Consider the following 13,404-nt stretch of genomic DNA (forward strand, 5'->3'; position numbering starts at 1 on the left):
TGATAACTCACAAGCTTGTAAATGTAATGTTTAGAAGATCTCAGTAAAACTAATATCTAGTTACCTATAAATTGTTTTTAATGCTTCATTAAGATTAAATTCCAGTTCAGATCTTACTGCTGTGATCCTTGTTCTTCTGTGATGAGTCCATAATGGAGTGAAGAGAGCCCCTTTATGAGGCTAGACTTGGGGAATGAGTGCGTGCAGTGCACTCAGGAAAGCTTCAAAGACGAGGTCCCCCAGTGGTGCCTTGAGCCCTGCTTGGTTACTGTGTGCTGCCCCCCCTGGAAGCAAGGGACCACCCATCCTTGGGGTTACAATCTGTTTCGTTCCATTTCTCCTGACTTCCTTTCCAGCTGTGAGCAGTGGTGTCCAGCACAAGGCCAGGAGTTTTCAGTTAAACACACTGTATTACTAGTTGAAAGGAACGTGAAAAACTCACATGAAAAGATTTAGAATAAAATTCTTGTCCTCTGCCTTCATCTTATTTTTCATAACCAGTTCAGCCACAAATCGGTGAGTCTCAAAACCAGTCAGGGAAAAAGTGACTTCTGGGATTGGTAAATGACAAGATATGTCTTAAAGCTTCTTTGTAAATCGAGGAAAACTTAGAATCATGCCAACTCCTGCAGTAGAAGCTACTAAACATACGATTGTGTGGATGGGTGTGTGTGTTGCTGTAACCTGTGCTTTGGGAGTATTAGTTGCCTTCGACAAGGGGAAGCAAGTGCTCTCCACAGGCCTCCCTGGGCGCCTGCGGAGTACGAGAGCAGCTGCCCTCGGCACCGGCGGGCAGGGCAGGAGGCACAGGCCTGGGTGGTCACTTACGTCTCTCTGCAAGTGTCACTTTCCTTTTTCATTTTGCGTGATGTCACACTTTTAGGTACCTATGGATAGAAAAGGTGAATGTTATTCATACTATAAAACAGACAGCCGTCTTTCACATGTGAGACAAATAGAGCTGTTATTTTCTAATAAGAACTTAAGTTGTTTTATTTCAAAATCTACAGGACGTATATTTACAACTTATTATTTATTTTCTTCCTAAATGTTATTTTTAACCTTTATTTTTAAGATTTCACTTCATGTTGTTTCTAATCATACCCTCCTATCTACTGTTATTAAAATTCAAGTAACAAAAATATTAAGAAAATGTTTCCCCTGATCCCAGTTCAGTTTTCTGATGTTCACCACTAGCAACAGTATGCTGATATTATGTCAGACTTTCTCCCTGCACATTTAAAACTTATCTTTTAAAAAAGTTTAAGTAGGGCTTCCCTGGTGGTGCAGTGGTTAAGAATCCGCCTGCCAATGCAGGGGACATGGGTTCGAGCCCTGGTCCGGGAAGATCCCACATGCCGCGGAGCAACTGAGTCCATGCGCCACAACTACTGAAGCCCATGCTCCACAACAATAGAAGCCACCGCAGTGAGAAGCCCGCGCACCGCAACAAAGAGTAGCCCCTGCTCGCCGCAACTAGAGAAAGCCCGCGTGCAGCAACAAAGACCCAACACAGCCAAAAAAAAAAAAAAAAAAGTTTAAGTAATACAAATATTTAAACAGTCTTATAGAAGGAATAAAATAGAAAAAAAACAGGTCACTCTTTCTTACTCCATTTCTTCATTTGTATGTCCTTCTAGACAGTATCATGCATTATTTAGGTGCATGTATATGTACTCTGTGTCTTTATTTTCTACAAGAATGGGATCAGACTGTTTTGGAGGACCCCTCTGTATTAGTCCAAACAGATATACCTTGGGGGGCTATTTAGGTTTTTTGTAATTAAAAACAAGTTTGCAGAGAAACATATGTATACGTATTCGCACACCTGTGTAAGTTCATTTAAAGGGTAAATTCCAAGAAATTGCTGGATCAGCAGGTAAACATTTTAAATTTTGGAAAACACTGCCAAATTGACACAACAACATGAAAGCGTGTATTTGTTTCCTCAACCCTTGCGTATACCGTGAGTTAATGAACAGTTAGTACTGATGGGCAGTACGGTACATGCATGGGGGCACAGCAGTGAACAAAACAAAAAATCTTGCCCACATGTATTTTACATTCTAGTGAGAGGAGACAATTAAAAAATAGTAAAATATTACGGCAGTTGGCAGTAAGTACTTTAAAAAGAAAGAAGTCGCAGGAGCGGGGTGTACTATCGTGGTGGAGGAGGTCTGTAACTGTAATTAGGGCAGTCTGCAGAAGCCTTGACCAGTGCATCCGGAGGGCAGGGAGCGGGCGTAAGGGCGCACGTGGAGTCCAGGCGGCGGCAGCGGAGGGCACCGCTCCTGAAGGGCCTTTGGATTGCAGTGGATGAGGTGGGAACCCACTGGCTGGGTTGGGAGAAGGGTGACAGGGTCCCCCTGATGCGGTGGAAGGGTTGCTTGGCTGCTGTCCTGAGAACTGACCGTAGGGAAGCAAAGGAAGCAGTAAGAAGGCCTGAGAGGAGCCCGTTAACGATATTCGGGGGTCAGGGGGGGCAGAAACTGGTCAGATGCCAAATGGGTTTTAAGATACTTCCCCTCCAGGTTAGACGTGGAATATAAGAGGAAATAGGGAGTCAAAACTGACACCACGATTTTTGGCCTGAGCAACTGGAAGAACAGAATTGCCATTTACTGAAGTGAGGGGACTGGGAGAGGCCCAGGGGTTGGCTTTGGGACACGGCACGTTTGCACCTTGGTCATCCAGGTGGAGGCGTCAAGTAGGCAGTGGACGCCCAGGTCCGGAGCTCCGAGGAGAGACGGGACTCGGATATGAAGCAGGTTTAGGGCCGTGAGACAGATGGAAGCCCGGAGGTGGAGGAAAGAAACAGAAAAGGAGCAAGGGGTTCGGAGGAAAACCAGGAGAGTCGAAAGAAGAGAGGGCTTTGACGAGGAGAGAGTGAGGGGTTATGTCAGATGCTGCTCGTGGGTCGTGTAACAGGAGGCCTGATGACTGTCGTTGGGTTTAGCAATGTAAACATCCTTCACAGTCACAAGATGAGAGCAACTCGGAAGAAACGTTGGAGGCAAGTGTAGGCAGTGTGTTCAGGAGGCTTTGCAGGGAACAGGGACTGGAAACGTGAGATTTAAACAGAAGAGGGGCTTTGAAGTCGGAGAAAGGCAGGAGCGTTAAAGGTGTGTATAAGACGTAATGATATTAGAGCAATGTAGGATTAAAGTAGGTATGTAGGTTGAGTGTCTTTTTTACATGCTTATTGGCCATTCATATTGTTGTGTGTGTGAATTACCTTTGCATATTCTTATTGGGTGGTTCATCTTTTTCTCATGGATATTTAAGAATTCTTTGTATAATAAAGAAGTCAGCCTTTGATAACATGTATTGCAGATATATTTTTTTCTTTTTTTTTTTTGCGGTACGTGGGCCTCTCACTGTTGCGACCTCTCCCGCTGGGGAGCACAGGCTCCGGACGCGCAGGCCCAGCGGCCATGGCTCACGGGCCCAGCCGCTCCGCAGCATGTGGGATCCTCCCGGACCGGGGCACGAACCCGTTTCCCCTGCGTCGGCAGGTGGACTCTTAACCACTGCGCCACCAGGGAAGCCCTCATATATTTCTTAATGTTGAGTATATTTTATTTGGAGTTTTTACATCAGTGATTACCAGTGAGACTGATCTTATGAGTGTGTGTGAGACTGATTTTATGAGTGGGCATGTGTGTACTCTTCCTCAGACATTGATTGATTGATTGCTGCATTGGGTCTTTGTTGCTGCGCACGGGCTTTCTCTAGTTGTGGCGAGCGGGGGCTACTCTGTTGAGGTGCGCAGGCTTCTCATTGCAGTGGCTTCTCTTGTTGCATAGGGTGCAACAGGCTCTAGGTGCACGGGCTTCAGTAGTTGTGGCTCACGGGCTCTAGAGCTCAGGCTCAGTAGTTGTGGCACAGGGCTTGGTTGCTCCGCGGCATGTGGGATCTTCCCAAACCAGGGCTCAAACCCGTGTCCCCTGCATTGGCAGGCGGATTCTTAACCGCTGTGCCACCAGGGAAGTCCCTGTTCCTCAGATTCTAGTTGACTGTTACTATGCTGGCTTCATAGAAAGAATTTGGACTCTGCATTTTCCTCTCTCTTTTTAAAAGGCAACAGAATTATCAGTCCTTTGAAGATCTGAAGTTCACCTGGGAAAACATCTGGCACTTTTTGGTTAACTCTTTGATAGCTTCCTACATTTATTCTATGGTCTGTCTACCATTGCTCTCTCTTCCATAATTTTATAAATTCTATCAAATGTAGCTATAATCATTTACAGTGTCCAGAAAAGTTATTTCATCCATGTTTACAAATTTACCTGCTTAGATTTGTGCAAAATATTTATAAAGTAAGTAGCTTAAATTACTTTTAGTTGGAGTTACTTGTCTATTTGCATTTTAATATCGAATATTTGTGCCTCTCAATTTTTTTCTAGTGTTAAGTGGGCTAGTGACTTGTCTATTTTACTGATACTTCAAAGATCTGGCTTTTGGATTGATTTATCAATTATATGGCTTCTCTACTTTTTGACTCAATAATTTCCATGTTTATATTTTTAATTTCTTTTTCACACTTTACTTGCATTTTGTCATACTGCCTGTATTCCAGAAGTAACAAGTAACATAAATTAAAAAGCATCCTTTTATAAATGTAGAATTAACCTATGAAAGAAATATTAGTTATTAATAATTTAGTGTGAGTTATTTTAGTCCATATATTTTCCTCACCTGTTCGTGAGACTGAATTTAGTTTAATCTGCTGAGAACTTTGCTGTTTAACTGTTCCACCAACCTTTTTGTGAATTGTACTAACACTGGCAGAAATAAGCTCCCTGGATGAGTGGGAGTTTTGATACGGCAGACCAAGGGGAAGGTCACTTGGGATAGCTCCTGGTGGGGGCCATAGACAGCGGACCCGTGGAGAATGGGGGAAGGGCCAGAGTAAGGACCGAGAGAGGACCAAAGACGGATCCCATGGAAACCTAGTACGTTTTGTGTGATGAGAGAGGGGAGAAAACAAGTCAGCTTTCAGTCTATTAATAGCTGGTATCTGGAGGCATTGAAAACCACCAGCCCTTTTGCAGGGGTAAACTTCAGAATCATTGACTTTCACTGAAGTTATGTTTTTCAAATTAATTTGAAAATGTAAAAAGAGTCTATGATTATTGTTCATTAGGTACCCTAAGTTAAGAAAGATTTTACCTAGAGAGGAATTGAAATAACTTCCCGCAAAATTGGCTGAACCATTAGTGTTTGTTAAAACCTCACATGTTCATAGGGCTTGGAGCACTCTACAGTCACTGTGATGCCTGTTTTTAAGGGACTTAAATATAAAATTAGATAATATACACATTGTACATTATTTACTAGATTACTTGTATGTTATATTAAATATGCATATTATATCATAACCTTATGCACTAAATAATAGATAGTAAGTTAATATTATCTTTAAATCAGGTCAAAAGCCAGATTAACAAATACTGACGGTGTAGACTGAGCGAAGTGTTTATGGACAGTGTGAGCTCCTCTCTCTTGGAGTAATATTTGCAGAAGTTTTCTATAAGCTTATGAATTGTCAAATAACCTCTTCTTTCTATTTCATGTGTTAATTTTAAGTTTCTTTACATGGTTATTATTACTGCAGCTTTGTCTTCATTTTCCTGAATTATCATTAACACTTAAATATACTCACTGACCTCACTGAGAAAAAAAGAAGTGTGGCCTCAGATTCAGTTCAGCAAATAATTCTGTACCTACCGTGTGGAAGGCAGTGAGTGTGCCAGGGACTCTGCTCAGGACCAGAAAACTACATGACGTGACATCATTTCCGTCCCACTGATGTCAAGGGGTAATGGAAGCACCGGTGCTGGTCTCCGCCTTTCTCTCCACGTTTCATGCGCTCGTGCCTGAGTCACGTTGTTCTCAGCCTAGTGCAGACACGTGTAAGATATTCTGCTGCTCAGTCCAACTATAATCTTGAGCAGACTTGCAGTGTCCCTCTTTTTCTAGGTCTTTCTTAAATTATGCCAGTAGGTTAGACTGATGCATATGGAAGAGTTTGTTAGAAGGAGTCTGTTAGTTTTTAAGGACCAGTCTTAGGTCTTTTCCTGAGAGAGATTTTTATCTTTCTTTTCTGCCATGCGGGTGAGTGTGTGTTTGGGGGTTAGGTAGGCATGAGTGGGACGTAATTAAGCATGATGTACCCCTCCTCTGGAAGGAGAAACGCCTTTGTACATCTGAAAATATGTCGAAACGTGGCCTTACCTGTGGCTTTAACCGACACATGCCACCGCTGTCACCGGACAGGAACCGAAAACCTGTGAGTCAGACCTGACCACCGCCCACTCCCCTACCCGCCCCTAGTCTCCCGCTTACGTGCAGGAACCTAATCTGCTGTTCAGAGCAACTGTAGACAGTGTCTGGTGGGGTTTCGATTTGTAAAGCCTTCAGATATCTTCGTGATGGAAGTTGAGATTGTATTGCTCTCTTCTTGAACTGTCTTCATCTAATTTAGCTAGTTCTTTTATTATTGTACTTTACTTAGGAAACGGATACATAGGAGTTTAGCGCAGTTGATGTGGTGCTACATGCAATCAATACTAAAAATATGCTATGTGCTAGTCTTTTAAAGTTTATTGATTATAATGATGATATTACCCCATGGTATACTGTTTGTTATATTATTTTGAGATTCTGATGGTTAAAATTCTTCAGTCATTTGCAAATGTTTTTAGTGCAGAATTGTTAAGTATGAGATTACAGGGCCCCAGAATAGGCTAGACACAAAAATACAAGTTTAAAAATATTTATCATTAGTGCAACCATCTTCTGTCAGCAGGCTTTATATATAGCAGTAAAAGTATATGGGTTGTGGAATCAGGCAGACCAGGTTTGTAGTCCAGCTTTTCAACTTAGTAGCTACATAACCTCAGACACGTTACTCAGCTACTTTTTTTTGTCTACAAAAGCTATAATAGTATCTACTTGTTAGGAATTGTAAGCTTCATTGAGATGTTGCTGCTGCTGATGGTAACAGCAGGCACTTCTGCAGTCTTTACTGCCTGCGAGGTGCTGCTCTAATAAGCACAGCGCGTTTCTAAGTCAGTAGCTCCTCCCAGCCGCCTTGTGCAGGAGACGCTGTTAAACCTGGCATTGATGGTAGCAAATGCTACGAACAGGAATCATCACCGAGAGTCAGCGTGTCCTTATCCCATTCTAGAATGCATTGAAAATGTTACTATTTTTATTGAAATTTAAATTCGTACTGTGTATTATAAATTATATTTAAAGATTTTAAAAAGCTGTTTACCTTTTCTGTTTGTCTTTTCTTTCTTAAAATGTTATTATTTCAATGAAAACTCAGAAGCAAGAGGTGATGATCACCTGTGATGGTTAATAATATTCCTCTCTTTAGATAAACTATGTTATTTTTTTAGCCAAAGGGTGCAACAGTGTAGAGATAGATGGGCACAGTTGAGATCACTGATGCTCTCATTGGCTATCAGAATTTATAAAGGTCCTGTATTATTCTCTATGCTTTTTAGTGCTGGGGCTGTACTTTTGAGATTAGCTCTGTAGATCCACAAAAGGATAGATCCAGACACACAGGGAGGCTTGCCTGTTATCTGAGTTACGATAATTAATGTAAGTGATTTGCACTACTTTTTCTCTCCACTAAGTGACTTTGAAGCAGAAGACAGTGTGAAGTCCTGGAAAATAGTTATTGGTCTTTTTTTCCATCTTAGCCAGCAAAGTGTATTGCTCTTCTGGATTTTTCAAGTTTTATACCACTTATTCAAAACATGCTTTAGGAAAATTCACAGGATAATAGTAAAATATATGCCGTCTCTGTGTTTTGGTTATTTGGCTTATAATCTTCCATACCACATGGCAGCGTGCACTGGGGGACAGGAAGGAGTTTTGCTAGAGTCCTAGACAGTGGCAGGTGTTCTCAGAGGACTTCAGGCTACAGTTGACTCAGACAGAGTAAAACAGCTAAGAGTAAAAAGAACTCAATGAAAACTATGAAGCATGCAAGTAAATATTTGAACCATAAGTAAATATTTGAACCATAATGCCTACATGTCTTAAAGCCCAAGTTTTGGAAAATTTTCAAGCCTAGAATACTCTTAAGTGTGCATGTAAATATCTAGGGTTAACAAAAAAAACCTACAGCTAACAAAATTGATAATGATAAAGCTAAGCTGGAGTGTACTTCATTAAAAGGCAAGAATAGCACCAATATAAACCCATGCTCAACTCAAGACGCTGAAGAAGCACCGAAACCTCCCTTCAGAAAACGGTAGGAATTTCAGCTGTCTGTGAATGTCCAAGCGCGATGAGAGCTTTGCAGTGAGCCAGACCTTCCGTGGCGTCCAGGTCTAGTGGAGTACAGAATCGATTAACCCTGAGGAAACACTAGCTGTGTTCTAAGTTTAGCTTGTGGCATAGAAATGCCTTTATATACTGTCCCAACTTTCAGTGACTTTAGTAAGTCATTCAGTAGGCTACTACTAAGGAGCCCTTGACAGTAAAAATAAAGCTGATAGCACTGTGCATCATTTGCCAGTAAGATCCCTCATTCAAATACACACACACTTGTATCTTACTGTCAGTTAAAGGTTCATTGGGAAACCCTTTTCCAACTGCAGACTGTCCTTTGAGAATCACGCTCTTTACCCACACACACAGTTTCACAATTTACATTGCTCCTGGTGTGGCTAGAGTGTAAGGAATTCCCTGTGTTTCCATATCTACTTAATAAGTTTTCCTTTGACTCAGCAATTCCACCCCTACTAATGTATCTGACAAATGTATTTAAGGAATGTCCAAAGATATATTTACAAGAAAATTTATTATGATGTTGTTGACAATGCTTACACACTGGAAACAAACTAAATTTTGTCCACAGGTGATTGGTTAGGTTATATCTGTTACAGTGAAATGCTCTGTACCCATCCAGAGGAAAATGGGAAAGCTCCACAGATGCTCACATAGAAAAGTTTCCGGGATATGTAATTAAGTGGCAAAAAACTAAGTGGCAGAACAGTATAATGTGATCCCATATGTGTGTATTTTAAGTATGCACACATACACTTATATATAGGATTGATAATAAATACATGATATGTATGTGTATAAGGTGAGGTCTGTGTTACAATTAAATAGGATAAGGTATATAAATATAAAGTGCTTAGTATCATGCCTGCCTAGTGCATAAATTAATTAATAAACCTTGCTGTTACTGTTACCGTGAAAGAGTGAGTTGAGGAAGGAAAAATTGGGAGAGGGGGATTTTACTAATTTTACATGTTTTGTGTTGTCTGAATTTTTTACATGTATTACTTTTACATTAAAACTAGAGAGAAAACTGTTTGCTCTTGGGGCAAGATCTGGGAAACTGTATTCATACTGAAGTATTACAGACACAACAATACTTGACACTTTTCTTCAGATATGGAAGAATTCCCAGTGTGGGCAAAAGAGTAACTCCGGTACTCTCTTGGACAGAGGGGTTTTCCCAGGGTCTGTCAGAGCAGTTTTAGAGACGTGGTTATTAGTTCTAGCCTTGACATACACATCCATGCTTTTGATTCTGTTTCTTCTTTTGTGTTCTTGGGTGTGTGTGTGTGTGTATGGGAAGGGGTATATATATATGCATGTCGTTTAAGCGTTTAGGTGATTATCTTCTTTCAAGAATGCTTGGAAAATTTAAGGAAGAAATGGAAAGAATAACTGGAAGTGATTGTTGCTTAGCTACGTAAACAAAGCTTTCTTTTTCTCCCTTCCTCTCACACTTATCTTAGCAAGTAAGAATCACCCGGCTAATTGTTGAAAAGAGGTATTCCAGTGACCATACCCCACGAGGTTCTAAATAATTTATCGCATTAGAGTGACTATTACAAGGACTCTGAAGAAAAAATATTGACTACTATATAATTTGTTTTGGTTCTGTGAGCTGTAGTTATTCAGAATTATTATATGTCTTTATAATGCTGGTGTGTTAAAGTTTATTGAAGCTCATTAAAAATGTGGAAAGGGTGCCCGTTTGAAAACTGAATGTCAGGGTGTTTTTTCCTTCAGAATGACGGACTTACGTATAAACATTACTTAAATCATGTCTTAATTATGTGGGAATTTGGTTAAATTGGTTGATTCTTTCTAAAGTCAGTGTGGAATTAATAGGAAATGCATGGGCCTAATTGACAATTTGAAAATACCCTCATTGTGTTAAACTTGATGATGCATTGCTATTTTATTAGGAGAGATGACCTCTTTTCTTAAATGGTAATGCTTTAAAGATTTGAAGCCCTTGTTCCTCATAAGCAGCGTCATGTCATATAAACGCATTACGATTGGAGAAGATGTTTGATGTAGTGGTTAAGGACACAGAATATGGAACCAGACTCCTAGGGTTCAAATCCCCACCCTGCCACTTCCTAGATGTGTGGTCTTGGACAAGATACTTACTTTCCCTGTGCCTCGGTTTCCGCTTCTGCAGAACAGGGATATAAGCAGTAGGTGGTAGGTAGATCCTGTGGTCATAGGGCTGCTAAAAGGTTGTGGTAAGAATCAGCGAGTTACTCTCCATAAAACGCCCGTGCACATAGCTAAGCATTTGGTAAGCATGGCTACTGTTACTTGCCTTTTTGTCCACCTAGTATCTAGTAAGCGCTGTGTGCGTGCATGTTATCAAATAAATTAGTTGCTTACATTTTACAGTCTAAAACTATTATTGAATGCCAATGGTTTAAGTACTTCTTAAAATTTCTTTGTACTAAGGTGTGAAAACCAGCTTTTGTACTAATTGGTTTTATTTGTTTCTTGTTTGTATTACAGTTACAAACTATAATACTGTGGTAGAAACAAATTCAGATTCAGATGATGAAGACAAACTCCACATTGTGGAAGAAGAAAGTATCACGGATGCAGCAGACGGTGAAGGTGGCGTGCCAGAAGATGACCTGCCAACAGACCAGACAGTCTTACCTGGGAGCAGCGCAAGAGAAGGGAACGTGAAGAGCTGCTGGGAAGACGATGGTGAGTTTAGTTTTTCTAGTAATGTTCTATTCTCTGGATTTTTTTTTTTACCATCTTTATTGGAGTATAATTGCTTTACAGTGGTGTGTTAGTTTCTGCTTTATAACAAAGTAAGTCAGTTATACATATACATATGTTCCCATATCGCTTCCCTCTTCTTTTAAAAAATATATTAACTGAAACAATAAATTGGATGAAAAGTTTGAAATGAACTGTAATTTATTTGCTGTTAGTCAGTAGAACATCTCCTTCTACTTACCAAAAAGTACATTTTAAAGTCAGTGTGGGATTAATAGGAAATGCATGGGCCTAATTGACAATTTGAAAATACCTTCATTGTGTTAAACTTGATGATGCATTGCTATTTTATTAGGAGAGATGAAAGTTATTTTGACCATAACTTGCATGTAATATATTGAGCCATATAATATATTGAATTTTGGTAGTTTTTTAAAACCAGAGTCAAGCTTTCCCTATACTGTTGATATAATTGAACCTATCTTTAATTTCATATTGTGACTTCAAATGAAGAATCTACTTAGAAACCAACAAAGTATATTTTGGTATAGTAACATTATAAGATAATTCAGTGTGCAAAAATCACAAATGCAGGTAAATCATGGGAATATTTTTAGTGTTTATAAGCATCTCCATTCCCCCCACCACCACATGGTTCTTTCACTTGCTTTAAATTTCTCTGCGAGTGAACCCTTTACAAAAGTAAAGCCTGGTTGAGTGGAAGGAGCAATGAAAGCAGGAGCCCCCACTAGTGCCCTCCAGTGAGCGAGCATCGTGTCTAACCTTCCTCCTCGTCTGTCAGATGAAGGTGCTTTTTCTTCCAGCTCTAAAATGTCTCCTTTCTACTTTTCCCAATAAACTATTTAGCCTATCTTGTGAGAATTTAAGCAACAGTGGGATAAAAACAGAAGGATGTGGACGTGGCAGCTGTTGTGAATTAGAGGGGTCGGGGATCGGGCTCAGGGGCATCAGCAGAGGCAGAGAGGAGCAGGTAAAGGGACCACATTCAAGGTCAGGCAGAGAAGCTGCCCAGCAAGATTCAAATTCAGGAAAGTCATCTCAACAGGATATCAAAACTCAGGCTACACAGTCAGGGGAAACGGGTCAGGTATGCAGGTCCAAGAATCTGGGTAACCAAATGTGGAAGCTGAGATAAGAGTCCAAAGAGTAGGCACAGGGTGACAGGAGTTAACAAATTTTATAGCTAACAGAGGGCCTCTGGAATCACGTGATCAGCCCCTCGTTTTATGGCGTTACTCAACTGTCCATTCAGCAGCTCTGCAGGAATGGGGTTGCAAACTGGAGTGAGACTGTCTGTGTGAAAAGTGCTTACAGTTTAATGTGGGAGAGGGAAATAAGTCACAAAGTCAGTATAGTTAGATGTAGGTGTAAATTTAAGAGTTATGTGGAAACATGAGGAAGGACCACCTACACCTGAGAGAGTAGAAGTCCTAGAAGGGTTTCCGAGTGAAACAGCGCCGGGCTTGAGTCACAGAGGACCAGTGGAGGTTCAGCAGGCAGAGCAGAGGCAGAGGAGGTGCTTGTGCAGCAGAAGGCGTGACATACGTGGAACCACAAAGATTTGGACAACTGGGGTTGGCAGAAAATGAGCTCAGAGAAGTAAACAAGGGCAAGACTATGAAGGGCATCATGTGCTAAGTCAAGGAATTTGAACTTTATCCTGGAAGCTATGAGAATAACAGCACTGATATGTACTTTAGAAATAAGTCTGGTAGCAATATGGAAAAAGAATCCTAGGAACAGGGGTGTCTAGAGGCAGGAGGTAGTGTCCTCAGTAAAGAGGCTTAATAGTTCAGGCAGTGATGAGGGTTTTTGAACTAAAGAAGTGAGCCTTGGGATGGGAATAAAAGGGAGAGATTTGACAGAAATGTAGGGGGTAAAATATATTGAATTTGGTTGATTCCATGTAATTCTGTGTAATTGAGAAAGAAAGGCTGACATAACTCCCAGGTTTCTGGAAAGTAGAACCCAGAGAAGTTAACTTGCTTATTTTTTTTTTTTTTTTTTTGTGTGGTATGTGGGCCTCTCACTGTTGTGGCCTCTCCCATTGAGGAGCACAGGCCCAGTGGCCATGGCTCATGGGCCCAGCCGCTCCACGGCATGTGGGATCTTCCCAGACCGGGGCACGAACCTGTGTCCCCTGCATCAGCAGGCAGACTCTCAACCACTGCGCCACCAGGGAAGCCCTAACTTGCTTATTTATTATCACAGTTGGTTAACAGCAGGGCTGATAACCTGTTAAATTGTAATACTGAGCTCAGAACTTTGGGGAGCAGCTGTTTCTTAAGTATTTACTGTTGGTAGCCAGAACTGATCCATTGGTGTCATTGATCTGAAGTCTTAATACAGAAG

At 41.0% G+C, this 13,404-nt stretch overlaps 1 protein-coding gene across 1 annotated transcript in view; it reads left to right on the top strand.

Annotated features, from left to right (window-relative positions):
* The window catches only part of ZEB1 (zinc finger E-box binding homeobox 1), a 202,061-nt gene that overhangs the window by 105,598 nt on the left and 83,059 nt on the right, over positions 1–13,404 (top strand). The window contains exon 2 of the mRNA XM_082619971.1: positions 10,813–11,013. Coding sequence (XP_082476097.1) covers positions 10,813–11,013 — 201 coding nt within the window. The remainder of the gene's footprint in view (positions 1–10,812; positions 11,014–13,404) is intronic.

The sequence above is a fragment of the Mesoplodon mirus genome (assembly GCF_964341445.2).
Source record: "Mesoplodon mirus genome assembly, chromosome: 4".
NCBI classification, from domain to species: Eukaryota; Metazoa; Chordata; class Mammalia; order Artiodactyla; family Ziphiidae; genus Mesoplodon; species Mesoplodon mirus.